General features: G+C 41.0%; 2 protein-coding genes across 2 annotated transcripts in view; one reads left to right on the top strand and one right to left on the bottom strand.

The window, feature by feature from the left end:
• The window catches only part of GGACT (gamma-glutamylamine cyclotransferase), a 28312-nt gene extending 24036 nt beyond the window's left edge, over positions 1–4276 (top strand). The window contains exon 2 of the mRNA XM_018908795.3: positions 1078–4276. Within this exon, the coding sequence (XP_018764340.1) occupies positions 1095–1568 (474 nt within the window). The 5' untranslated portion in view covers positions 1078–1094 and the 3' untranslated portion in view covers positions 1569–4276. The remainder of the gene's footprint in view (positions 1–1077) is intronic.
• The window catches only part of PCCA (propionyl-CoA carboxylase subunit alpha), a 270532-nt gene continuing 249541 nt past the window's right edge, over positions 4033–25023 (bottom strand). Inside the window, exons 22-24 of the mRNA XM_050975683.1 lie at positions 19956–20096; positions 7635–7712; positions 4033–4363 (exon numbers count right to left, since the gene is read on the bottom strand). Of these exons, the coding sequence (XP_050831640.1) occupies positions 4295–4363; positions 7635–7712; positions 19956–20096 (288 nt within the window). The 3' untranslated portion in view covers positions 4033–4294. The remainder of the gene's footprint in view (positions 4364–7634; positions 7713–19955; positions 20097–25023) is intronic.

The raw sequence follows: 25023 nt of genomic DNA, 5'->3' as shown, positions 1-25023 counted from the left end.
AACTGACCAAACCTAACAGTTTACTAAAATAAGAGTAAATTGCAGAAAATAGATTAAATTTCTACTTCCAGTCTGTTTTTAAATATTTCTCAAACTTGAAATACATTATTTAATAACACTCTTTCCAAGAGGAGCTGCACAGGCTCCTCTGATGTTGGGTGTTTGGCCCAGCCAGATGACTGTGGATCAGGCAGGCTCTGCCCAGTCACTGACCACAGGTAAAATGTGGGAAAACATCACAGTGCAAGAACTGCTTCTACCCTACAGAAATGATGGAGGACAAACACAGCACAGTGTGAAAAAATAATGCAGGAACTATGAAGGTACCCTTCCCCCCTGTTATGTTTCACTAAAACCAGTCTTTTATCCCATTTAAACCAATTTTGAGTGTTTCATGCGCACAGATACAACAAATGGCTGTTCAGGGTCTGTTTCCAAGAGGGGGCTCAGAGATGTGCAGACCAGCTACTTGAGGTGATTTAACACTTTGGGGTATATGTCTGGGGAAGAGAGAAGGAACACAGCTTTACCTGGGTTCTCTGCCAGCAGCCCTGGCTTCCAGTTTCTCCCTTGGCCCCACAGCTTGCTGTTCAGCATTTGTCTGTCACTAGCAAGCGGGACCTCAGCGCTGGCATTATTCAAATCCACCAGCACATCCACAAGATGACTCCACAGCAGGTTACACTTGCTTTTGGGGAGTCACTGAGCATGACACCACACACTTGCTGCAGCACAGCTCCCATAAAGGTGAGAGAGAGAAAATTTAAGAAAGATTTAAGAGTTTTTCCTGGGGGTCAGTGATGTGTTGGCTGATGTTTGAGATTCCTTAGAGAATGTCATTTGGTTACAGCAAAGAACTGCAAAAGGCTGACTTTCTCCTGCTCTCTGTTTTTCACTGATGCAGTTGTCTGAAAAGTTTGAAGATACTTGAACTGAGTATGATACTTAAATGTGGTATAGGACTATGAGACCACTTTTGCACATGGCAGAACAGCCTTTTGTGTAGGAGGTGCCCTGGCAGGGCCGTGGCTCTCCAGGGCACTGGCCCTGTGGATAATCAACCTCTTTGTCTTTCAGCTGCTTTTGCAAGCACCATGGCCCGTGTCTTCGTCTACGGCACGCTCAAGAAGGGCCAGCCCAACTACAAGCACATGATCAACACGGCCAAAGGCCTGGCGAAATTCCAAGGAAGGGGCCACACGGTGGAGAAGTACCCGCTGGTGATCGCAGGGAAATACAATATTCCTTACATGCTGAACATCCCGGGGACAGGCCACCACATTGCTGGGGAGATTTACTCTGTGGATGAGCAGATGCTGCAGTTCCTGGATGAGTTCGAAGGCTGCCCAGACATGTACCAGCGCACCCTGATGAGGATCCAAGTGGTGGAGTGGGAAGGGAAGGGCGGTGCGGGAGAGGCGCGGGCAGCGGCCGACGGCGTCCTGGAGTGCTTCGTGTACAGCACGGCCACGTTCCCGCCCGAGTGGGTCGGGCTCCCCTACTATGACAGTTACGACTCCTCGGGGAAGCACGGCCTCTCCTACGTCCTACGGGAAAGCCGGGAGTAGAAGCGGGAGGTGACGCAGCCTGGCCGAAGACATAGTGCTAAGCAGGTGTTGCTCGGTAACCTTTCCAGGAAAGCTGTAATACCTTGTTATTAAAATGCAGGAGCTCTCGTAACCTTCCCAACCCAGGAGTCTTGGCACTAGTGTTGAAGTCCTCCCCAGGCAGTCAGTGTCGTCCTGCCCCCCCCAGCCTGCTGCAGGTAACTGCGTTTGCACCAGGTGTAAAATAACTCTATGTGCACATTGGGTCTGGGGTCTAATTATTTCCTCAACTTCCCCCTTTGCCTTGGTGCATAATAATGGAGGTTAGTGAACGGCAGAGGAAGGGATTAATTTTTTTTCCCTGAATTGACAAAAATTGAAACTGATTTAAATGTCTGCAAAGTAAAGCACAACTCCTATTGAATATTGACTTGTAATGGATGTGGTAGGCTACTGCATGTAAACAGGGAAAGCTGATCCGATAACTTGGTGCTTCTAGACAAATAGGAAATTGCTGGAGAAAATGTAAAGATTATTCTTAAAGATTATTCATTGCAATGGGTTTCTTTCTGAATGGAAAGGTGTATTTTTAAACCGTGTTTAGTTTTAAAAGGCACTGTCAAGAAATACTGAGAGAATATAGGAGAGTTACATTTAAAACTGTATTTTAAATTTTATATTCTAAGCACTTTGGGTTCTGCTTCTGTTCACTGTGTGACTGTAGGATTTGGGGGTGTGTGTCTGTGTGCCTCTGTGTGTGTGTGTGTGTGTGTGCGTGTGCCTGTTTTGGGGGCTGTTGTGGACCAGGAAAAGCAAATCTACACTGGAGCCCTTGTGAGCACTTACTGTCAAGGTGACTTTTTGCCAAGCATTTTAATGCAGAACTTGCAACCATATGCAAACTGAGTTTTGTAAGGGGTGGGTAAATTGTATATACATTATAAAAATACCCATAGGACCTGTATTGTGATTATTGCAACATTTAAATTGGAAAATATATATGTAGAGAAGACTGTTGTCTCCCTGACCCAACCAACTGTGCTGGTTTCTGTACAATCTGGAAAAATCGTGGCTTTCTGTTGTTATACTCCTGTGCCTTATATGTTTCTTCAGCTGCAGTGTTTGGTACAGATAGATTGTAAAGCTGCCAAAGGGAGGGGAGCAGGCATTGTATGCCATGCAGTGAGCCAAAGTACCATCAAATGCAGCAAGGATACAATTAAGAACAATATTGTACTTTTGCTTCACTGCCAGTAGCCCTATGATGGCCAGAGGAGATCCGGGGAAGGGAATCAGCCTAAACTTTAGCAGTAGTAGGCACTGCTGCATCTCCTTTAGAAAAGCTTTTATGTTGCTGCAAAAAGCAAAACAAGTAACTTGCTAGTAGAATACTTGTGTCTCTTTACAGTACTTGTCTGTTTAGGGCAGCCTGCAGAGACTGAACTCTGCTGCTTTGGAAAGGGGTAAGATGGCAGTAAGGAGACTTGTAGGGAGATCTGGAGGATGCCTGCCTCAGTTTCTCCAACTGCAAAAACTGAAAGGTACTATCCAAACACTCTCCTTCCTCATCTTGATGAGTTTTATAAACTAATTCCCAAATCAGATCCCTGGACTACATATTCCCCCTCAGTCATGTGATATAGTTAATTAGCAGTGTCTCAAAAGCAGGAAGAATGCCTCTTCAGTCAGAAGTTTTAAGCAGAATCAAACTTTCCTGGTTGAACATGAGTCATCAGCCCTGTCACCAACTGATTTCATCCTTTACCTTCCAGTAAAGGACCCAGACACCTCTGGCCAGAGGGTTTCTTTCTGGGAAATAGCAGGATTCTGCACATCCTGGGCAAGAAAATGAGAGGTCCCTTTGTCTCCCTTTCCTGTAAGCATTCAGGAGGAGGCCCGGTCTGAGGGACAGCATGTGCTCTTAGCAGTACCTTGGGGTAGTTAAAGACCTCTGAGAACAGTGCCAGCTCCTTCTGCAAAGGCATCCAGTAATCAGCATCAAGAAGATATGGGTGGGGAAATTGAATATAGAGTTTGAATATAAGAAGACAATTCCCTTACAACTTTAAATGAAAATATGTGACAAATATCTGCACTAGCAAAATAAAGCCTCTGAGCTGTAATTTAAATCTAATCTATACAAAGCATTAAAAATATAATAATATAGAAGTATTTAAAATATAAGTAATTCGATAATAATTTATTATTAGTTAATAAGTAATAATTCAGTAAATATATATCCTAATTTAAAATAAATCTGATCAGAATTTAAGCCATTGGTGGTACTTGTGCAGTACTTACACAGAGTCAAGGAGAACTGCTCAGTGGTTAATTTTTCATTCTTTCCAGCCATTTTGTACAGCCTGGCTGGGGCCTCAAACCAGGGACATTGCTGTGGAGAAGACAAATCAGATTTTGGCTTTTGCTGTGTTTTCTTTTTTTTTTTTTAAAAAAAGAGGCTTTTCCTTTTGTTTCAAAGCAGAAATGGTATTTTATTGATTTTATTTGATCCTGAAAAATCAAAGCATTACAAAGGTTATGTACAAGTATTTCTGGAAGTAAAAATCTGGGATCTGTTGCCAAGATTTAACATCTGTGTTTGCTGTCTTAACAACTGATACAGTAAATATGCCTGTATAAAATCTTGTGCATAGTACTGTCTGTTTTTTGTGTTCAATTGTCTTAATGTTACTTTACAGATAAAAATAATAAAGGCTTAGTTAATTCAACGGTGTGGAGGCAACCTTTCATTCCAGTTCCACCAGCAGATCTTCTTCTCCAACGGTGTCACCAGCTTTGCAGTGCACAGCTTTTACCTAGGGTACAGAAACGGCAGAATTTAGACCCTTCCTCAATAGACTGGTGAGATAAATGGCGTGGCTGACGTGGTTGGTGTTGCACAGAGCAGTGTGTCTGCATGCACAGGGTGGTGGCCCCTGTGCAGCCTGAGGACAGCCCAGGGACACAGATCCACCTGTGCTGCCAGGGCCTCGAGACATTGAGTGCTCGACCTCCAGTGCTCCGAGCCCAGCTGAGTTTTGTGGACCAGTGCTTGACAAATGGTGTCCAACCCCACCGGGGTATTCAGGCACCTACCATTAGGTTTGCTTGAAGACCTGAATGTCAGCTACAGATGCCACATTTTAAAATGAGAATGCACCTTTTTTCACCTGGTTGCACTGCTGTTTATTTGTTATAAATAGAGGACAGGCTGATTCTTCAATACTCGTGTTGGGATGTTGCAATGAAATATTCCACCATTTCTTTAATTACAGTTTTCAAATATAGCAGAATTTTGGAACTGCAGCCATGAAGTGGGTTTGGTTTCTCTCTATCTTCAGAGAGCTGGGATAGATGATTTGGGAAAAATCTGAGTTGGGATCCTTTAACATAACTGAACTACTGTCAAAATAAGTGCAACTATATCTGTAGATGATATGAAATACTGCCATGCAGATTCCTGACCTTTAAAACACATCTTACACTAGTCCCTCACTTCCTCTATAAAAGGCTGCAACATGTTTGAATTCCCTTTCAGCACATGAAGCAATAGAAAATATTTGAAGCTGTATAGAGCTTGTTTCCAGTATTAATTCAGAGCTCACACTGACATGCCCAAATCCTTGTTCAGCAGATAGCTCATTTTAATCATCCAAACACTACCCTGGGCTCCTGAAGGAAATGCACAGCATACCCCAAGTACCAGGCTATGATGGACATGCTGTTGCCCACATCCATGTTTGACAGTCTGAAGCCACGTGGGCTGCAAGCCGATCTCTGCAGCACAGGCACACTCACAGCACTACTCCAGAAATGATGCTGAGCACGGGCAAAGACAGCGTGATACGTACAAACAAGGGCTTTATTTCTAAATCAGTAGCTGGGCAGCGTACCCAATTGCTGAGCCTCAGTCTTCTAGGAGATGAAAGCAGTGTGAAAAACATTCTACCCCTTGCTTTTCTTTTTCTACAAAGCCAAGGTTCAGCAAACATCAGAGTTAACCAGTGTTTCAAACTCCCCAGCAATTTCTGCCGTGCAGCGGGGCCGGCTCCTTGTGCTGACCCAGGCACAGCTGTCCTGGAAAAGACAGGAGGCTCGCCAGTTCATCTCCAGCTTTCTCTCATTTTTAAGCCACCTGCAGCTGGAGTAAACTCAAAGTAGATAAAAACAAGCCACTTTTCTCACAATTACAAACAGGAAGATGGGGTTTGATACAGAAAAGGAATTCAAGTCAGGAATGAAAATGGGAACGTCTTCCAGCTGAAGACAAATGAACTGAGTTTCAAAACAGTTTCAAAGCATCAAAACATGGACTAACAGCCTGTGCCAAACATCCCATTCCTGTGGAGAGGCCAAGTTATTTTAGCACTCAGAGCCATGACTTTGCACTGCAGAACAGAATGAATTCTGTTTAGCAGCTTCATTTCTACACAGCCCAAAACCTCTGTGCTTATTCAAGTTCTTACCATTCTAAAGGTCAAATAATGCGCTCGCGATTAAAATGGGCGCACGAGGGGACATTGCAAGGCGCACACGAGGCCTCCTGAATGGCCTGAGCACCTTTCACATCCTACCTTGGAGGATTAATAAACCAAACACAGGTTTTATGTGGCATCTGTACTGAGTGAGGTGGGAAATATTTATTATTAGGAGAAGTACTTGCAAGATGGTAAGAAACAGACCCATGGATTGCAGAACACCTTGGTGGGAAAGGGAAGGTTAAAGTGAAAAATAAATGGGGTGGGTGGGAGAGGGAATGGCATTTTAATTACAAATACTAGTTAAAATGGGTAAATGCACAGAGCAGCAGTAAGGGGTTAAATAACAGCAGATGAAAAACTAAATGCTTGGAAATATTAATCAAGTGAGAAAATAAATTATATAGAAATTAATGCATGAAATAAAATAATTTAGTGGCAATGTTAGAGCAAAAGGAAGGGAACGTACTCCTTCTCTCAGTATTTTTTTCTCTTGAGACCCAATTTTGCACTGGATGCACTGGAAGAGGCAAGTCTGGGACCCAGCCTGGGTGACAATTTTAGAGCTGAGCCAAAAAAGCCTTTCTTGTAAACACACAAACAGTCCTTGGCATTGAGAGCCATCCTGAGATCTCAGCAAACCTTGCCAGTGGCAAACCCCATCCCTGCCTGCAGTCAGGCTCCCTGCTGCCTCCATGTGGGCTTAAGGCTCCTGCCCTGGGGTTTGTGCCTCAGAGAGAGCAGAGGGGCTTGACCCCAGGCAGAGATGGGCTTGGGGAGGTTAGGAAATCAGCAATAGAGGAGAATATATAACACAGATCCACGCTATGCTCTCCCATTGGAAAGGATGGATACAGGGGCCACGTCTTGGTGATGGTTTCAGGCTGTGAATTATAATCTGGCACAGGGATGCTCTGAAGTCCCAACCTGAGGTCTGACAGTCCTCAGAACCAACTCGGGTTTAGGGCATGCTCTTGTCACATAAGCTTAAGCAGTCCCCTGCCCAGAGTGCTGGTTTTAGCACATCCTACACTGCAGCAAAGTCCCAGCTCCAGTGCTGCAATGCTGATCCCTCAGAAGCAGGATAGGCTAATGCATAGTCTTGCAAAGCTTAACAAATGGGCAGATGTAGGCTTGATACTTAACAGTCACAATAATAAAAAAAATTGCTGTTTTCTCCCTCCTGCAAAAGCACTTTCTAAGCCTTGTTCTGGGTGGGTTTTTTTTAAATGACAAATTATTTGCCATTAAATAATTAACTGGCAAAGAGATCTCTTTTCTGGAAAGATGAAATTTTGAGAAATGGTCTGCAACACCTTTCAATTCAACTTGGCATTGTAACATCACAGAAAACAAATCATTTAGGAGAAAGAGTTATATGAATTTCCGAAGCCAGTAATACTATTTCCTGCTGTGCTATCTAAGGCTCGGAACTACTTAACAGCATTCACAGCAGATGCAAATGTTACAAAATTAAAGACACCTTGCTTTGAAAGACTTACAACAATCAGACTTAATTCCTTAACAACCAGAATCCTCCTTTTTTCCTTTTTAAATTCTATCCTGTTGACAAGTTGCATATGGTTTTAAGTGACCTAAGGTGGCTTACCTTGCCTGTTTTAGCAGCAATCATACTGTTCTGCATTTTCATTGCTTCAATTACACAAATCTCTTGACCTTCTGAAACCTGATGAAATTCAAGCAGTACAAAATGAGAATAGAGGATTCAAAATGTTCTAAGTGTGATGATTCTTATGGAAAAGAAAAGGATTATTTCATTAAATGCTATAAAGACTTTCATGACACAAGTCAAGTCAGCCAGTCACACAGTCACAACACAAATGACAATTACAAAATTGGCAACAAAATAAGGGGGGGGAAAAATCAGCTACTTAAAACTATTACCCCAGCCAAACCTGAAAGTCTCCTCTCCCATCCCATCCCATCCATTCAGCTCCAGATTCCACAGTTCACACCACCACAGTTCAACATCAATTAAATGCAGAGCAAAATCTAATTTGTGCATTTTTGACCAAGGAACTTCTGCTTTGCTTCCCTGGTGCAGGGCCCACAGATACTCATACTGATGCAGAAGCCAAAAGTTCCTTGGCAGGTGTCCAGGGGAACTTGGGCTGGAAGGTCCAGCAGTATCCAGTGGGCTGATGCTGAGGAGAATGTGTCACCTTTGCACATGGCAGCCTCTGATGGTGGCTGATGACTTTGGACTGACAGAAAGGAGCACATCAGTGAGGAGCCACCAGCTCTCATCCACGGGGGCGGCACGGTGGAGACAAACCCATCACTTTCACCACAGCTCAGAGCTCTTCAAAGGAAACACTGAGGTTTCCTCTTTCTGTTTGTGTCTTGCAAGCAAGCATGTGCAAGCTCAAGGTCACAAGGAACCCACTGGGCTGCTCTGCTGGGCTCCCTGTGCCTCCCAGTCAGATCCTCCCTCCAGTGTCTTGGACCACCTTGCACAGAGGAAACTGCTGCTCAAGGCTTGACAGTGGCTGTGGAGGCTGCCTAAACACGAGAAGCAAAACAAGGGATTTGGAATTTACCCAGTGTAACCCAGCAATCAGCTGGTCATTCCCCAATGGTGATGCATGCCAGGGAGGAAGGCTGCCAGGACCTACATGTCAGGATTAAGGACCTGTACACTCCTATGGGATGCCTGGCTCCGAGTGCCCACTGCGTTTTTCATTGGGCTCCTTTGCAGATGGAGTCTGCTATTCCCTCATTATCTCAGCAAGTTTGGGAGGCTTTCACTCTGATGTCCAAGTTTCATGAAACAGGGTAATCTGAAACCTGCAGAAATCTGGTTTATGCCCTGTTATATGTGCCAGTGCCAACAAAATGTTTGTTTATATACACACAAATACACATATATATATATACACATAGATATATTTCTCTAATTATATGTAAAATGAATAATACATCTTTAAGAGCAAGTATGTACCACTTTGGAGGAATGTACTAACAGACAGATGTGAAATCAGAGATCAAATGTACATTGAATGAAGAACTTGCCAAAAAATTAAATAAAGCTATTTTTTCACTGACTGAAGAGCACTGATATCTGCCTATGGATTCTGAGCAAAACAAAACAAAAACCATTACATTAAAAGGTGATTACACGCCCTTTCTCCAACAGATTGGCAACAACAGTATGAGAGGTTTTGGAGGGTAAATATGGAAAGCATTTGCTGTGGGAATATGGTGTACTAACTGGATACAGAGAATAACCAAAACCCAACACTTAACCTGCAGAAATTCCATCCTGAGCTTCAGGCAAGCAGTTAAGTCATTAGCAGGTGTCCAGTTTGGTGAATAGTATCAAAGACTTGTTATTTCCCCTCTATTCCCTTTCCCTGTCTTTTGTCTCCTTCCTTCCACACCTGCTGCTCTGCCCATAGCCTTGTCCCAGCAGCTCACTCTACCTTTCCTTTCTTCTCCTCTCCTTTTCCCTACCTCATTACTTTTCTTCCATCTGCTCTGAACTTTCCAAACATTTCTGAGGTTATGAGGAAGCGATGAATATCTACTTTGGATTCAAAGAGAAGGGAAAAAAACAGGCAAGAAATTTTGTTGGAAGAGGTTTTTTTAATAATGCTGTTATTAAAATATGCATTTCAGAAGCAACTTTGCCACCCTCTGGTTAAGCTCTGCTATCAGAGAGCCAAGAACACAGGCCTCTAGAGATTGCTGAAGACTGAGATGCTAAGGACAACAGATCTGAATTCAGCAGCCTAATTACAAGGCCACAAGAAACTCTCTCCTAGAGCAGTTACATTTAACTGTGACGTGGCTTCATCAGGAGGATGGTGTGCAAATAAACCAGTCAGCAATTATCTAAACAGAGTTCTGGAAACACATATATGGGAAAAGCATGAAATTGTCTCAGTAGATCTAAAGTATGGTGCTAAAATGGCAGGAAGTGTTAGTGATTGTGGGATGGAAATATCCCTTAATCTGAATTTCTTCCCAGTTTCCCCTCTTTCTCAAAAATAAAGTTTTTGTGTTTTATATAATGCATGCTGGGGTTGATGACAAAGGACACAGTGTCTGGGAAGGAAAAAAACCCCTCAGCCCACAAAACTTATAGTCAAAGTATCCAGTTCACATCTAGTCTTACTAATTTGAAAGGAAGGAGGCACTTTCAGCAGGTACCACATGTGAAAATGCTGTGGCAGTCCTTCTGATGATGTGCAATTTGTTGAAAATTATCTTGGTGCAAGTGTCACTTAAGCACAGAAGTTTAATTACTGTTCTTATGTTAAACCTTTACAGCTCCACTCATTGTGCTGAAAAGCGACAAATCCTAAAATTAGGCACTTGTATCTCTCTTTCCTCTTTTTCAGTCTTTTGGGCATTGTCCAATTTCTTTCATTCCATAATTGCACATTTCATTTTGCCTGTTATTTAGCCTGCAAATGAAAACCACAGAGATGTGTACAAGTTTTGCTGTCTAACTTATTTAAGGATTGAACTGGACCACTTTTAATGCTGTATTTTCATTCTATAATTTATTTCTTTCAGTGGATGGTAAAACAGTGAAAACCACCATCTTTACATTTCCATTTAGAGAGGTCTCAATGATGACCCAAATCTGTCAAAACAGCCAACTAAAATCAAACAAAAAAAAAATCTCATTTCTCTGAACCAAGTAAAGTAAAAGGGCTCCTTTTCTTAAAAGAAATTAATCTCAGGTATCTTTTCCAGAGAGTTACACCACAGACAAATCGACCTTTACATTGCTTGGTATATCAAAATAAATGAGTGATTAACTGCTCGAACTGCAGTCTGCATTTTAGAGTTTTATTTCTGCATGGTGCAGTTCAAAGAGTGAAAAGTGAAAAAGAAACAGAAAAGAGAGAGGAAAAAGAAAGGAAGAAAAAAGATCATTGAAGAGGAGGGTACTTAACATCTCGATGCTGCTAACAATTGCAATGTGAATTTGGGACCAGCCAATGGTGCTGTTTGAGTCACTCGGAGACTGCACGGTGGTTGTTCCCTCCGCTGGCCAAAAGGTTACACACAGGACAGGGAACTGTCTCCAGTCATTTCCCAACCAAGCAACTCACGCCACAGGGTGGAAGCGGAACGTGGGAAGCAGCAGGGCCGACCTGCTCCCGTTGCACCTACATGAGGAGCACAAAGACTATCGCACTCAGAGCTAGGGCTCTTTAGAGCTCAGGAGCACGAGAAGACGGCGCACGGCCGAGGGCAGGGCTAGCACGGGATCTCTGTGAATATGGTGCGCTTTCTGCAGACTTTGGTGCGTCATCGCATAAAGACTTAATGATTGTGACAGGACGTCTCCCATGTTAGGCTTACAAAATGGTCACAAGCCCCACAAGTCTTTCTGATAAACCCAGTGGGCGCTGATGTATTTCCCCGCTCTGCGTCTAATTGGTGTAAAGTTTGCAGATCTGAATCCCCGATCTTTCATCCAGCTTGCCGCGTCCTCTCCTTTGACACGAGGTCAGGGTTCACATTCGCATCCGATTATCGAAGTGGCACTCATTAACCGGCAGCCTGCCTCGCACCAAAATGAGTTCGCTGGAAGGGGAACTCGGCCCATTTACTCAGCAGATTTCAGCATTTTAAGGAGGCCTGAATGTCACACAGTATTGCTACGTTTTGAGGAGTTTCAGACATCTCCAGCTGATGATTAATTGTGAGTGATGGGAAATAAAATCCAGTAAAGCCAGCTGCTTGCCATGGTCGGCAAAATTACTATAATGGATATAGGCTGCCAATTTTCCAGTTTTACTGGCAAGTCTTCCAAGTGTAATTAAGGGAAGTTATAAATGATATGGAAATCTATCAAGTCCCATTTATTTTCAGAGGACTCTTTCCCCTGAGACTTTTATCTTCAAGCTTATAGTTTGCTTTGTTGTGCTAATGATTTAAACCACTTCTTATTTCTGATTAAAGCCCCCAATATCCTTCACAAGAAGTTAGATCCACTTTATTCAGAAGGATTTAAAGAAACAGAAGCCTTTTTAAAGTTGTGTTTGTAAGCCATGCTGAGCTCCCACTTCCTCTTTGGAGGCATAACAGAGCATCCTCCATCTTAGGCACCTCACTACCATCTGGATTTCTGCTTCTGACAAACTCTGGGGACTAAGAGAGATTTGGTGGGGGGAAAAGGAAAGAAAAGAGTTTATTTATTAAAAAAATAAAATTAAAAAATCCCACCAACAACAAAACCCCAACTTGCCTCCCAATCCTAAATCCTCCAAAAACAAAGATTGTAGGTGCTGCTTAGACACCAGGCATTTAGCAGAGAGTGGTGTTGCTCGCTAATGTTGTTTGATTTGGAATAAAAGCATGAAAATGATGTGCAAAGGCCTAAAATTGGAGATGTAAAGGATGACTGCACAGTATTCCATTTCTCAATTTCATCCTTCAGAGCCACAAAATGGGGGTGATACAGTTACTGGATGAGATTTACAGTAACAGCTGTGGTCTTCCCACACAAGGGAGGACCTTCTAATGGGCTAAGGTCTGTTTTGAACAGACGGGGAGTAGCAAAACAAGGTTCCCTATTAAGCGTGTGCAGTAATATTCCTGATAAAGAAAATGAGTAGTGGTAGTCAGATTGCTTTAAAAGACCTAAATCTCTTTTCACTGTTTAAAAAAAAATACTAAAGCTATTTTAGAAAGTGCTAACTGCTAAATAAATGAAAGACATGTAAATGTAAGGGTTTGTTTTTTCCTTAATCTCCTCCCCACAAACTGTAAAGAATGCATAGGAACCAGTGCCAGGGGCATATGGCTTTCTCCTGTGCTGAACATTCATACAAAAGACAGGTTCATCAGTCATTGGAATATCTGGATAAAAAATTAGCTCCTGATGGATGGTATTTAGAGCTTACCTGCTGCTAGTACATTACCAGAGAAGCACAGGTTTTGAAACCCACATGACATTAGAAACTGCAGACCATGAAATACTCCACGTGCAGGCGCGCTCATAATGTACGCCAGGTTATACAAAATAAGAAATAAGCTATTTAAACCCTCTGCCTAAAATTGGGCCCGCTGCAAGGAACCCTGGGTCAGCCCTACACAGGCCAATTAATGCACAGCATCTGCTGTATAGAAGCCGTGCATGAAGCACTTCCGAATGATTTCAGCAATTAAAAGAAAACTGTTTCCTGCCTGTTTTGACAGCAACTGTTTCAATGCAAGAGTGAGCACCAAATCATTGTGTGCAGCTGAAAAAATTAAGTCTCTTTTTTTTTGTCTTGTGAAAAGGAGGTGGGAGGGATGAAGATTTCTTACGGAATCGGATCGTTCTTTTGTTGTCCGACATTCTGTGTTTTTCTGCCAAATTAGACAGAAGGCTCCGAGGGTTTACGGGGCCCTCTACAGTATCACCTTCTGGTGCACTGTGGCTCCCTAAAAAGACAGATCAATATCAACCCTGCTGATTTGCCTACAAAAGTGAAAATCCCTCAATTACATTTTTAAGACCATTATATTTAGAACACAGGTGCTCTGATGCGGAACATTTGTAAGGCTCTTGGAGCTGAAGTGGAAAAAAACAATGACAGCCCGAAGCAAATACGAGCTTAGATTTGGTTAAAAGTGAAGTGAGAGTTGTGTTTTATTGGTGTCTCCTTCCTCATCTTTGGGAAGACACCAGTAAACATCACTCACAATTTCCACTATTCTGCAGCTTATGTCCCTGTTGAGCCTTTTAAGTGGAAAGGGACAATGCAAGATAGTGCCTTATGAAAGAGAGTTATCCTCTCTTGTAGCCTTCTGCAAAATAGCTGCCAACATGCACCTTGTTTGGGCTTGTGCAAAATCACTGAGCAGTGAATTAAGTATGCATTCACTATTTATGAAGATACTGGGAATTTTGTTTGTTTATTTGTTGTTTAAACTTAGTCCATGCTGGTATCATTCCCTTCCCAGATTTTTTTTCTCTGACTTATTGGCAATCTGGCAGCCAGCATCCAACAAGAAAACAAATCAAGAGGAATTGGATAAGCAGCAATTGCAATTCCTTGGCATTGTCCATTATCGTGTAAAATAATTAGTGCAAGTTTTCTCTTCTTTCCAAATTAATTTTGAAACCATAGCTATAGAACTGCAAATATAATTAGCAGCAATTAATAGTACTTGACAAATCATTACTAAACTTTTTTTGCCACACTCCTTTAAGGAATGAAGCTGAGCATTGCACATCCCACATCTTCTGACCTCTGACTAAAGGTCACTGATGTCCCCCTGACAGCAATCAGCACTGGTCATTGTACTCCCACTTATCCAAAACACGCTGCCCCAACTGCCTCTGCCATCCCAGGCTGCTGGGCAAGTGATATTCAGGCAGAGCACTTCTGGGGCTATTCTTCTGCTAACTCAGCCTAATCTGTATCAATCAACTTATTTTAGTAACAGCTAAAAAGTTGTTTATTACTTGAAAAGGCAATGCACATCAAAATAATAATAATAAAAAAATTGTATGAATTCTTCTGAAAGGATTGGTAACTTTTTTTCTCCTAGGAGGAAACTTTAATTATACTGACTATTTCTAACTTATAATAGGATTTCCTTCTTAGTTACACTGTACTGGAACAAAAGTATGACACTGTGCAATTGCATAAAATATTTAGTAATTTTTTTATCAAGTCAAATATAAAAAAATACAATATGAAATATTATCATAGTTAATTTTTTTCAATGTAACTACAATTATTACTCATGGGCCCATGTAATAAGAATGGTGAAATATCTAATAACTTTTACTCTGGATATTATACAACCATGAACATTTCCTGTTTATCAACAGGGTTTTTTCCCCCAAAAGATAAACCCCAAGAAAATTGTCAAATACATGGAATCATAAAAACTATCTGTCAAGTTTGCAAATTCCCTTCAACTGACAAGTGGAATTTATATTTGCTCTTAAGAACAGGAGCGAGGAAAGGAGGAAAATGGAAAGAAAAAGGGAAGACAACAAAAGAAAAAAACATTCATACACAAGAGAAAAGTAGTATTTGAATTAAATAATATCTTACTAAATTATTGATACCATATTTATCCAAATGGAATGTGAAACTTAAGCAAATACATTTATTCTGTTTTAACCTGGATGTTGTTTCTCTGATATAAATTCCAATTAGTATAAGAGGGGTTTTTTTTAATTTTTTTTTTTTTAATAGTATTTTGAGGTCTGAATGGAAAATACAACTTTAAACAACACACAGCTGCCTGATGGCAACAGGTAAGGTTAAAACATCACCTTTTCTTTCACACGAATGAATGAAGTAGTGACAATCAGAATTTAGAAATCTCTTTTGTTTTGCTTTTTAGTAGTGAGCATTTCAGCAATAGAGGTCAAACAAAACATATTTTCCCACAGCAAAAAGTTCCCAAGGCTTGTGAGATGGAAAATCATGAATAAAGATTTTTTTTAAAACTATTCTTCTAAAGAATAACAAGAGAAATTGAAATAAAATGCATGCTGCTGAACTGAAAGATGAATGCAGTTTATAACTTTTTTCTTTAATTACTTTTAAAAGGTGGGAACACAGTAGTGTCTTTTGTAAGTTACACAACAAAAAAAGCAGCCTTCAAGTTACCCTGTTTTGAAATTAATGAAACAACTAGCATCTACATTTAACAGCTGACATTTTGGTAGGAAAAAATTCATCCCATGCAGCATTAATGCCCATAGCTACACTAGCTGAAATCATAAGGAATTTTTGTATGAGAAAAGTACATTTACAAAAATGGCTTGATAACTTCCAAAACCTGGAGTAATCTTAATCTACTGGAAAGAGAGGCAATTTAGAAACTTTGGTGACAATAATTCATTGTCCTCTTCTTTTGGCTGCAGTCCTTAAAGACTCAGTAGCATTGGGGTGTTCACCCAGGGCTGCTTTCCTTTACATATTTGAGTGTTTGTGGGGAATCATTAAAGTGATTTAGGCTGCCAGGTATTAGGCATTAGCTTATTGACCAATGCTCAGCTTAGTAACAACAACCAAGAGAAACATACAGCTAAAAGAAAAACACCTTTGCATTCCTGAAAGACAGAAAACTGAAAAAGCAAAAGCAATGTTCAAAGGTGAAAATATAGCAAAGATCTTTCTTTGTTGCTGTGGACAGTTCAGACTACCAAATTTGGAATCAGTAGTGGGAACACTTTGGGTGTGTTTGCTTTAGGAACAACAACACTGCTTTACCTGTGCAACCATTAGGATCTAGAGCTTTCCCCACTCCTGCACTTTCAGTGCACAGAATCCTACATGCACAAAAACCACACCAAACAACTCAACACAAAGAAGAAGTATTTTCAAGTGCCCACCCATGTCCTGCCCTCTGAGTAAATAAAAGAATTTGTGCAGCTTTAGTGGTTTTCATGCTGTTTTTGTGGTAGCTGTGTTGAGATTTGAACTATGTGTAGTGCCATCTCCAGACTCTGGCATAAAAATCCTGCTGTGTGCTGCCAGGGCTGGCTTGTGCTGCCCCCAGGGTTAGTGAAAACAGAGTGAATTACTTCCCTGGACTCTTGAAGTCCAGTGGTTTCTCTGGCCTATGGCACCATGAGGAATCAGAAAGTAATTAATTCTCCCAAAACCAAATTTCATCCTAATGCATACAATCATTAACAACTACTTAGAAAACAAATACACAAACACCCTCATTCCCCAATAAGGGATATATTTCCTATGTTAATGGGACTGTGTAATGAGGAATGTAATCTAAATTTAAATCTTCTCTCCCTAAATAATATTAAACTTCTTTCTAGTCAGCCAGATTTCTGTTTCATTGTTTATGTTGCTTTCTGCTTCTGAGTGCCTTCATTGTGCTTCCAGGAATAACTGAGTGACAACTAATTACAGTCTTCTGATCACATGAAGGAAAATAAAGAAAGTCAAAAGTAACTAAAAACCTAAAGAAATTGGCAGCATCACAAGTTCTGCTTCTCTCTAAATGACAAACAGCACTTCCCCACTGTGTTACTAAAATCTACAGATCATCTTACAGACAAAAGAAAATAAATTCCTTGCATATGCAATATCTTTTGGCAAAAAATGAATTGAAAACTGCTTATCAGACCAGCTGGATAGAGGATGCTCACGCAATCCTCTATCAGGCTTCACCAGACCAAAGTATTTCTCAGCAACAGCAGCCAAAAGAGAACACTATGCTTCAAGTAAAAACAATGACACATCGGGTGGGGAAAAGGAACCCAGAGATCAGCACTGCCCTCTCGTTTGGCTAGGAAAGACGGAGAGGGACTAACAAACGCCATGTGCTCTACCTGGCCGGGCGCGGTGCCCTGGAGCTGAACCGTGGGCAATAAACACGGTTTGCAAGCACGGCCAGTCACACAAAGATGAAGTGAGCCTCTCTCAGAGCTTTTTCACCATTTGTGAAGTTACACCTGAAGGAGGGGGATGGCAGCTCAGCTCAGGTCTCTGCGAGCACAGGGACTGTGCTGCACTAACACTGTAGTGCACAGCTCGCAGCTTAGGGCAAGCAGTCTCAGAGTAGCTATAACCTGACAGCTTTATTGCTAGCAGCAGCAACACCTGAGGGGAAGGATGAACAGCTACCTCACCTTCTCCCATTTTTCAGCTGTGCTGTTTCCACACACCGTGCAAATCTGAGCTGCCAAACCCAGTGGCAAGCACGCAGAATAGGAGCTACTTAAATTCCCATTTCTCCAGCGCACTAAAGAAATTAGACTTTTCCCAAGCAGTGCAACAAAAAGAGCTGTATTTATCAAGGAGCTACAGTTCCCTGCCCATCATGCCTTCAGCAGATGTAGTGGGTGAGCTGGTTTGTGACAGACAGCCAAGAGGAGTAATCTGAATCCCACCATCCCACTGCTTATTCAGAGCCGATAGCTGATGTTACCCTCATTTGCTGGCTGGCTCGCTTTTTTCCTAACGTTTTGACACTAGTCCTGAAAAGGAAGGATTTAAGCTAAACCCTTTTCAAGAACGCAAATGTGTTTTTTGCAATTAAAGCCACACAATTAGCAATGACAAGCTCAGGTCAGGAGAACATAGATTATGCTGTTCAAATGCTCTGCCACTCAGTGCCTCCAGCAAAAAGCTGCAGGAGAGGAGAAGGGAAAAAAGAAATCTCACACACATTATTTAACAACTTGTGCTCTGATGCACACCACCACTTGTAGATTTGTGGAGGGAGGTTCATTTATTTATTTACTTAAAATCCCTTAGGCTCTGGCCTCCTTCTTCACTGATTATGTTCTTTCAAGACAACAAGAACTGTTCTTCAAGGCAAGAAGGCTGGAAGTATTTAGAATGAACTTCTCAAAAATAAATATTAAACAAATGTTTAAAGTCCTAAAATCCTTGACTTAAAAATGTTCCCCTTAAGTCCTCACAAAAAGTATTTGCTTACAATCGTCCTCATTCAGCCACTTGTTTTGCCCTTGACAAAGAAAGCAGAGTCCTCTGTCCATGTCATGACATAAAGAATATTTTAATTGAATACTGTTCTTTTGTTTTAAAGTATCTAAACTCTGTATAGATGTGTGCATGTATAGATCACAGACAAGAAAGCTAAGTGTAGAAGCTAAAAGAATTTCTAATTTCTTACCAGCTTAACTTAGATCTTTTTCCTCTGAAATGTAGTTATTTCATTACTACAAACATTGGCACCTACAGATCTTTTATATTAACATGATGACTCTGTTTTCACTGTACAGACAGAAACAACCACATATTTTAAAACCAAAGGTGTATCATAGCAAAATGTGAACAAATATACTAGCTTGCCAGCATGATCTATGACTGCCACGTAATAAGTGCAATCCTGATTTTGAATTTCAGATCTTGATTCCATTTTTGAATCATCTTTCAAGAAAATCTAGGTTTCATTGCCATAAATTATGAACCCTGTAACTGAAGCTTCTGTTTGTATCTAAGTGCTACATACATGTTTATGGCATCATTTAACTGACGACAGCACTTTAAAATTAATATGCACAATCTGATTCCAATAGTTCTGTATCTGCACTCACTACCTGGTTTTCAGTGGTTATGAGACATAAGGGCCTTGACCTTAGAAATAACATATGATACAATGTGGTAGAATTTCATATAAAGCCGAGTTCAAGTCAGTGTTTATACACAACTTTAAAACAAAAATTTGTTTCCAATTCAATGTGAGGTAAGAAGGACTAGAAATCCCCAGAAGAGCAACAGCATAATCCTTTGCCCTTCTGTATGGCAAGTTCATTCCTTCTGCAACACAAGAAAAGTACCACACGAGCCTGGAAATTCCCAGCACAGATTTCCCAATTCATGTGTTTTGCAAAATGATAAGACAGGGCTTCTTAAAAAACAAAAACAAAACAAAACAAAACAAAACAAACAAACAAAAAAAAAGGTAAAGTTAAATATCTGTCCAATGTTCCCTTTTTTTCAAGTAATATTTTTATTACTTCAGGACAGAAAATCAACAATTTCCTCCTGCTAGCACTAACAGCTTTCATACACAGATATAGATGGATAGATAGATAGATAGATAGACAGATAGATAAACAGACAGATACACACACACTTATGTGAATTTACTTACCATTTTCTCCCATGTACCTGTCCTGCCCCTCAAGGCATTTAGGATACAAAACCAAGCTCTCTCTTTTTCTGCTGTGAACTTGTACCAGGCTGAAATTTTTTTCTTTTAAAGCCAGTTGAATTTGAATTGGTTTTCCTTCTTAGTTTTTAAAATTCAAACTAAAAACAGCACATATCCTTCACCACAGTTTATTCTACAGGTGATTAAAAAAAAAAAAAAAAGAAACAAAACCAAGACAACAAAAAAACCTCACACCACACTGTGTGACCTGTAGTTTCAGTTGCACCAAGGTGAAATTTCTGTGGCATACATAATGAAAACACAGATATATAGACACATTTCTTACCATGTCCCCAGGCTTGACAGAAACTGCCACCACTGTTCCAGGCATGGGAGATCTCAAAATGCTGGAGGTGTCCTCTGCTGCTTTCTCTGGCATGTACTTGCTCAGCTCCGCAGCAACCTTCGTCAGTATTTGCAATTTGTACTAAAGAATAGGAAGAGGACTGGTTTAGAAAACTGTACCTTGGTGAATTCCAGGCAATAACCTGCACTATTTTATGTTTTTATGTAATACATCTGTTAGCTGTTCTTCATGGGAGTGTCTAAAAAACAGTTCGAAATCTTTATTCAGAGTTTCATTTTCAGGATGTAGAAAGAAAAATATGCAACCCCAGTCTGCAGCAAAGTGCACATAAAACCAAAGAATCGAGTACAGTAAGGAGATGTGAGACTCATTTTAAAATTGGGCGTAGAGAGGGGAGATCCAAATTTAAAAACAGAAATGACCTTATGCTTGCTGCACATTATCTTTGGTGGATAAGGAATATCAAGGGATTCTTTTCCAGTGCAGTGATGAACTGGAAATTGACCTTTTGGGAAAGTCTGCCAGACTGTCAATGACATGACTGATCTTAAACATTATGTTTACCTTTTAAACATTTACCATGTATTTAATGTTTGAAGTTAGTAATTTGCTCAGATTTTGCAATCAAAACCTATTAATTCAATTTCAGTTGTGATTTTTCATGCATAAGCATAACAATCAAACCTCGATGTATTGAATATGCTTTATCTGCAATAAAATCCATTCAGCAGCCATTACCTATCTTGAGAAAGTGTTGTTTTCTCTAGTATGTTTTATAGCAATTAAAATCAGAGGGGAATATGATGAGCCTCAGGTGAAAGCATCCCTTTAAACGAAACCCTTCGGAAGGCATATAAATATTGTCTGGAGTAATGTTGGCCCCAGAGCTTTTAGTCTTGAAAAACTTGACTTTACTTGGAGAGCTCCCTGCCCTCAGACAGACAGACGGACGGACGGACGGACGGACGGCACCCGGGAGGGAGCGCACGGAGCCAGTAGATGGCAGCAGGTCTCTGTGCGACACTCGCGCCTCGCCAGGACACACCGAGCGAAGGCCAGCACCGCACTTCATCAATAATTTAAACAAAGGTTTTAATAATAAGCATCCGACGGATGGCATTTACAATTCAAATGCGTATTTTGCTGATGTAAAGTTCAACACCTTGCTTGGAACAGTATGTTTTCCTCCAAAACAATTAGCTATTGTTTTATTAACAATAAAATGTCTTTACTTTTCATTTTTACATGGACAGAAAAAATCCGATATCCTTCTGGCGAAGGTAAAGGGGGACTCTACCTTCTGCTTCTGTAGGAAGCACAACAAGGTATTTAGAAAAACATGCAAAAGGTGATTAACTCTGCAGTGACATCTTTAAAATGCAGCTTTCAAAGCCGAATTAAAACAACGCAACAGAGGATTATCATCCTCCATAAATGGTGTGCGGGCACACAACATTTTGTGAGATGAAGTGTAGCCATTCACTCAGAAATACTCGCTTCTAAGCGGAAACAGAGGCAAACAGTGACATGAACCGATCCTGCCACCACAGCCCAGTAAGAGTAGTAAAACGCCCCAGCGATGCTCCCAAGAGCTGTAAGTGGCACCCCAAAATTTGAGGACCATTCCCAGCCGTGTGCCTCGGTCACAACTGCGTGGCACGGGGAAACCAGCACCATTTTGTATGCAGAAAGCAGCTTTAACCCCCAAGGCTCCCGCAGGCATCCTCATGGCCATTGAGGCTGTGGCGCTCAGGATTTCCACCCCAAAGCACAGCCAGCCCTCTCCCAGCTCCAGGCACCGCGTCCAGGCTGATCGCGGCTCCTTTTCCAGGTGCACGTGTGCGAGCACACGCGGACACACGCTCCGTGTGCAGGGACACGGCGGGCGATGCCCATAGGAGAATTGGTGACATAAGCTGCAAATAGAATTGCAGCAGTGTGACAAGTCAAATAATAACATCTTATGCATGTTTCTTTACTCTTGAGTGTCTGGTTTGCAATCAAGACATACAAGTGTCTGCCAGTTTCTGAAGGATATGATCCTTAAGTGAAATTACTGTGCAAATAAAAGCTTTTTACTCCTATTAAAATTCATCTGAGTCATAAGTGGCAAGGAAAAAAAGCTTGCAGAGTGTATTCTGCTGTCAATCTAATAAACATTCTGTGCAGAGGGACTATTTATCAAAGATAAATTGTACTTAAAAGTCCTTCATTAAATCTATGGGGGGGAATATAATTACAACAAATTGCACAGTTTCAGTATCCATGGCTGGTGTCTTCTTTGTAGTCAGAGTTTGAAAATATTTTTTTTAAAAAAAGAAATAAAAAAAGGAAGAATGCAGAAATAAGTTATATTTGTGGACTGTATTGTTGCCTCTTCCAAGCAGCTATTTTGATATGATTTCAAAGGATTAGGTTTAGATGCCATTTAGTTTTTTTAAGCTACATTAACACTCCTGAGCTGCCCAATTTCAAATTTAAACTTGAAGAGAAAGCCAGACCTTCTGCATTCATCTAGGTTACAGTATTTCACAGGGGTTGAAATACAGAATTCCCTATGCGCTTCACAACATTCAGCAGTGGGGGAAAAAACACATTCCTCAGTATGCTGCACTTTAAAGCTCAGTTCCCCACACCAAGCTAAAATATCCCTACCAAACATTGTTTTTACTATCTTTATAATTTTCATATCTTTTAGATTCCTTTCTCTGCAGGACTCCTGCTTTGCTTGGAGTGAGATGTAAGAGTCAGTACTCTCAAAGCTTTAAAACGCAGGTCTTTGTTATTGATGAGCTGTTCCTTTTCCTTTTGTATTTGTTTATTGTTCTTTAGTCTGTTTGGGGGATAAGCAAGTTACTGTAATCAAAAAGTAAAAAATAACAACAGTAAACTTCTGGGGAAAGGCCTTTTTTGGTACAGTTGGTTCACAAATGACCTTTCAGAATATAAAAAGACATAGCGCAAAGAAAGGTTCCTTCTCTAAGATTACCTTTGATGTATTTCTGCTGCTGGCTGGACCCCACTAAATACCTGCATAAATATCCCTTTGTGATGCTGCTCCTTATCCCTGGAGAGGAGTTGTGCAGTGGGGTGCAGGGTGCTGTTCACCCAACCCTGCCTGCAGCCTAGTGAGAGCCACAGGACTCTCTGGAAGACCACGTCAAACAATGCCCACCAGTGCTGCCACAACAAAGACAATTAAGAAAATACCACATATTTTCATTACATGACCAACGCTGCTGCTATGCCTTTGATTTAGTGAGAACAATGCTGAACATAGGAAGCAGAAGTTTTGATATGCTGCTAACCAAGTGCGGATGAGGTTCTGATTTTCTTCCTTTATGCTCAGAAGGAGGAGGAGATGGGAGAAAGAAGGGGTGTAAATTGGGGAAGGTCATTAAGTTGGGGTTATAGAGACCAGGAGGTTTCCACTGGCCTAAAACAGAAGAAACATTTGTTGGAGTCATAAATAGATTGCAGGTGGACTTGAAGAGCAGGGAAATCTGCTAGCCATCAGATCTGCACTGATGAGTACTTGTCACCAGCCACTGCTCCACTCTGCAGGGTTTCAAAGCCCAATTCTGCCAGCCAAAGTAAAGTCAATAAAGCAGTACCAAAAGGAGCCAGACAGCTTTTGATGGCACAAAACAGGTGTTTCTTTTCCACCAGACCACTGGAGTCCACAGTCAGTTGACAAAAATTATAGTAGGGAAAAAGGATGTTACTTGTTTTCTAAGGGTAACAGCACATCCTGTCCTACCTCTCCCACTAAATTAGATGTTTATGTGAAAGGCAAAACTGCCTCTTACTACCAAATTTCCATGACATAAATAAGAACACAAATAGGTGCAGTAATAGCAATACAGGGTGGGGATAGGGGAGAAGAAACCAAATACAGTGAAAATTATACCTCAGGTTTTGTGGATTGTTTTTTGTCAGTACATTCCCTATGGATCCCCGAAGTCAGGAGGCAAGTAGACTGACTGCTACAAAAAAGATGGCCAGGGCATATTTCGCCCCATCTGTGCATAAAAAAAGTTCTGTAGTTTGCACAGCTATGGTTCCCTTACCACATACATTAGAATATTAGGCATATCTTCACTAAAATGTTCAAAATTGCACTCTGTTACCCCTCACATTAGTTTACTAAATATGATCTTCCCTGTACACTTGAAACTCATGTCCCCAGAAGCTGTAAATGTTCAAACTCCATTGGAGATTTTATAGAGTAATCACTACCCATATGTTACTTACGTTAGTGTTTGGACTGCTGACCAGATGTGGATTTTCAGCATGCTTTACCTAAATGTTCAACCATGTTTTTCAAATGTCTGTCATTCCTGTGGTCAGAAGGGTGAAAATCTTACGTAGCTCAGGTTTCAGGAGAGAAATTGTCTGCTCTGTGTCTTCATTATTTTCACTAGCCTCACAGTCTCGGGTTTGGAACCAGTGAAATGTATTAACTGTGGTCATGTAATTTCCCTTCAGCATTCCTAATCCACGTCCTGCCTCAAGTCACTTCACTGTTGTCACCTGTGGTTTGACGTCATCAATTCACTCGAGTACATTATTCTGTTTTCAGTGGAAGCAACACGGAGCAATGTTCCAGTTCCAAATACAATGAGCACGCTGCCTTTTTTATTAACCATTATACACGTCAACATCATGACCATACCCTTGATAAGATTTCCACCACAACATCCAAGCAGGAAAATTATTTATTCCATATTACTCGACGATGTCAGACACCACCTTCTTTCAGAGTCAAGGACTCCTTACTGAACAAGGAGATAAAGGACATTTTGCAAATCACATTTTTTTCCCCCGAGCTCCGAGTTCTAGAGCTAATTTGCTTCCACAGGGTGGTGGTGAGGATTGGCATTAACACCTGCACAAAATAACAGCACTTTTAGTCTAGTGGAGGAGCAAACACTCAAACTGCTACAGAGACAGCTAATGAAAAAAAATAACAACAATAAAAATACCAAAACAGTCACAAAAATCATGAGCCTCTAGCAGCAGCAAAAGGGAAAGAAAACCGAGAGGA

This window comes from Serinus canaria, chromosome 1 (assembly GCF_022539315.1).
Source record: "Serinus canaria isolate serCan28SL12 chromosome 1, serCan2020, whole genome shotgun sequence".
Lineage (NCBI taxonomy): Eukaryota > Metazoa > Chordata > Aves > Passeriformes > Fringillidae > Serinus > Serinus canaria.
Note: the sequence above shows the minus strand (reverse complement) of the source record. Positions and strands in the feature narration are given on the sequence as shown.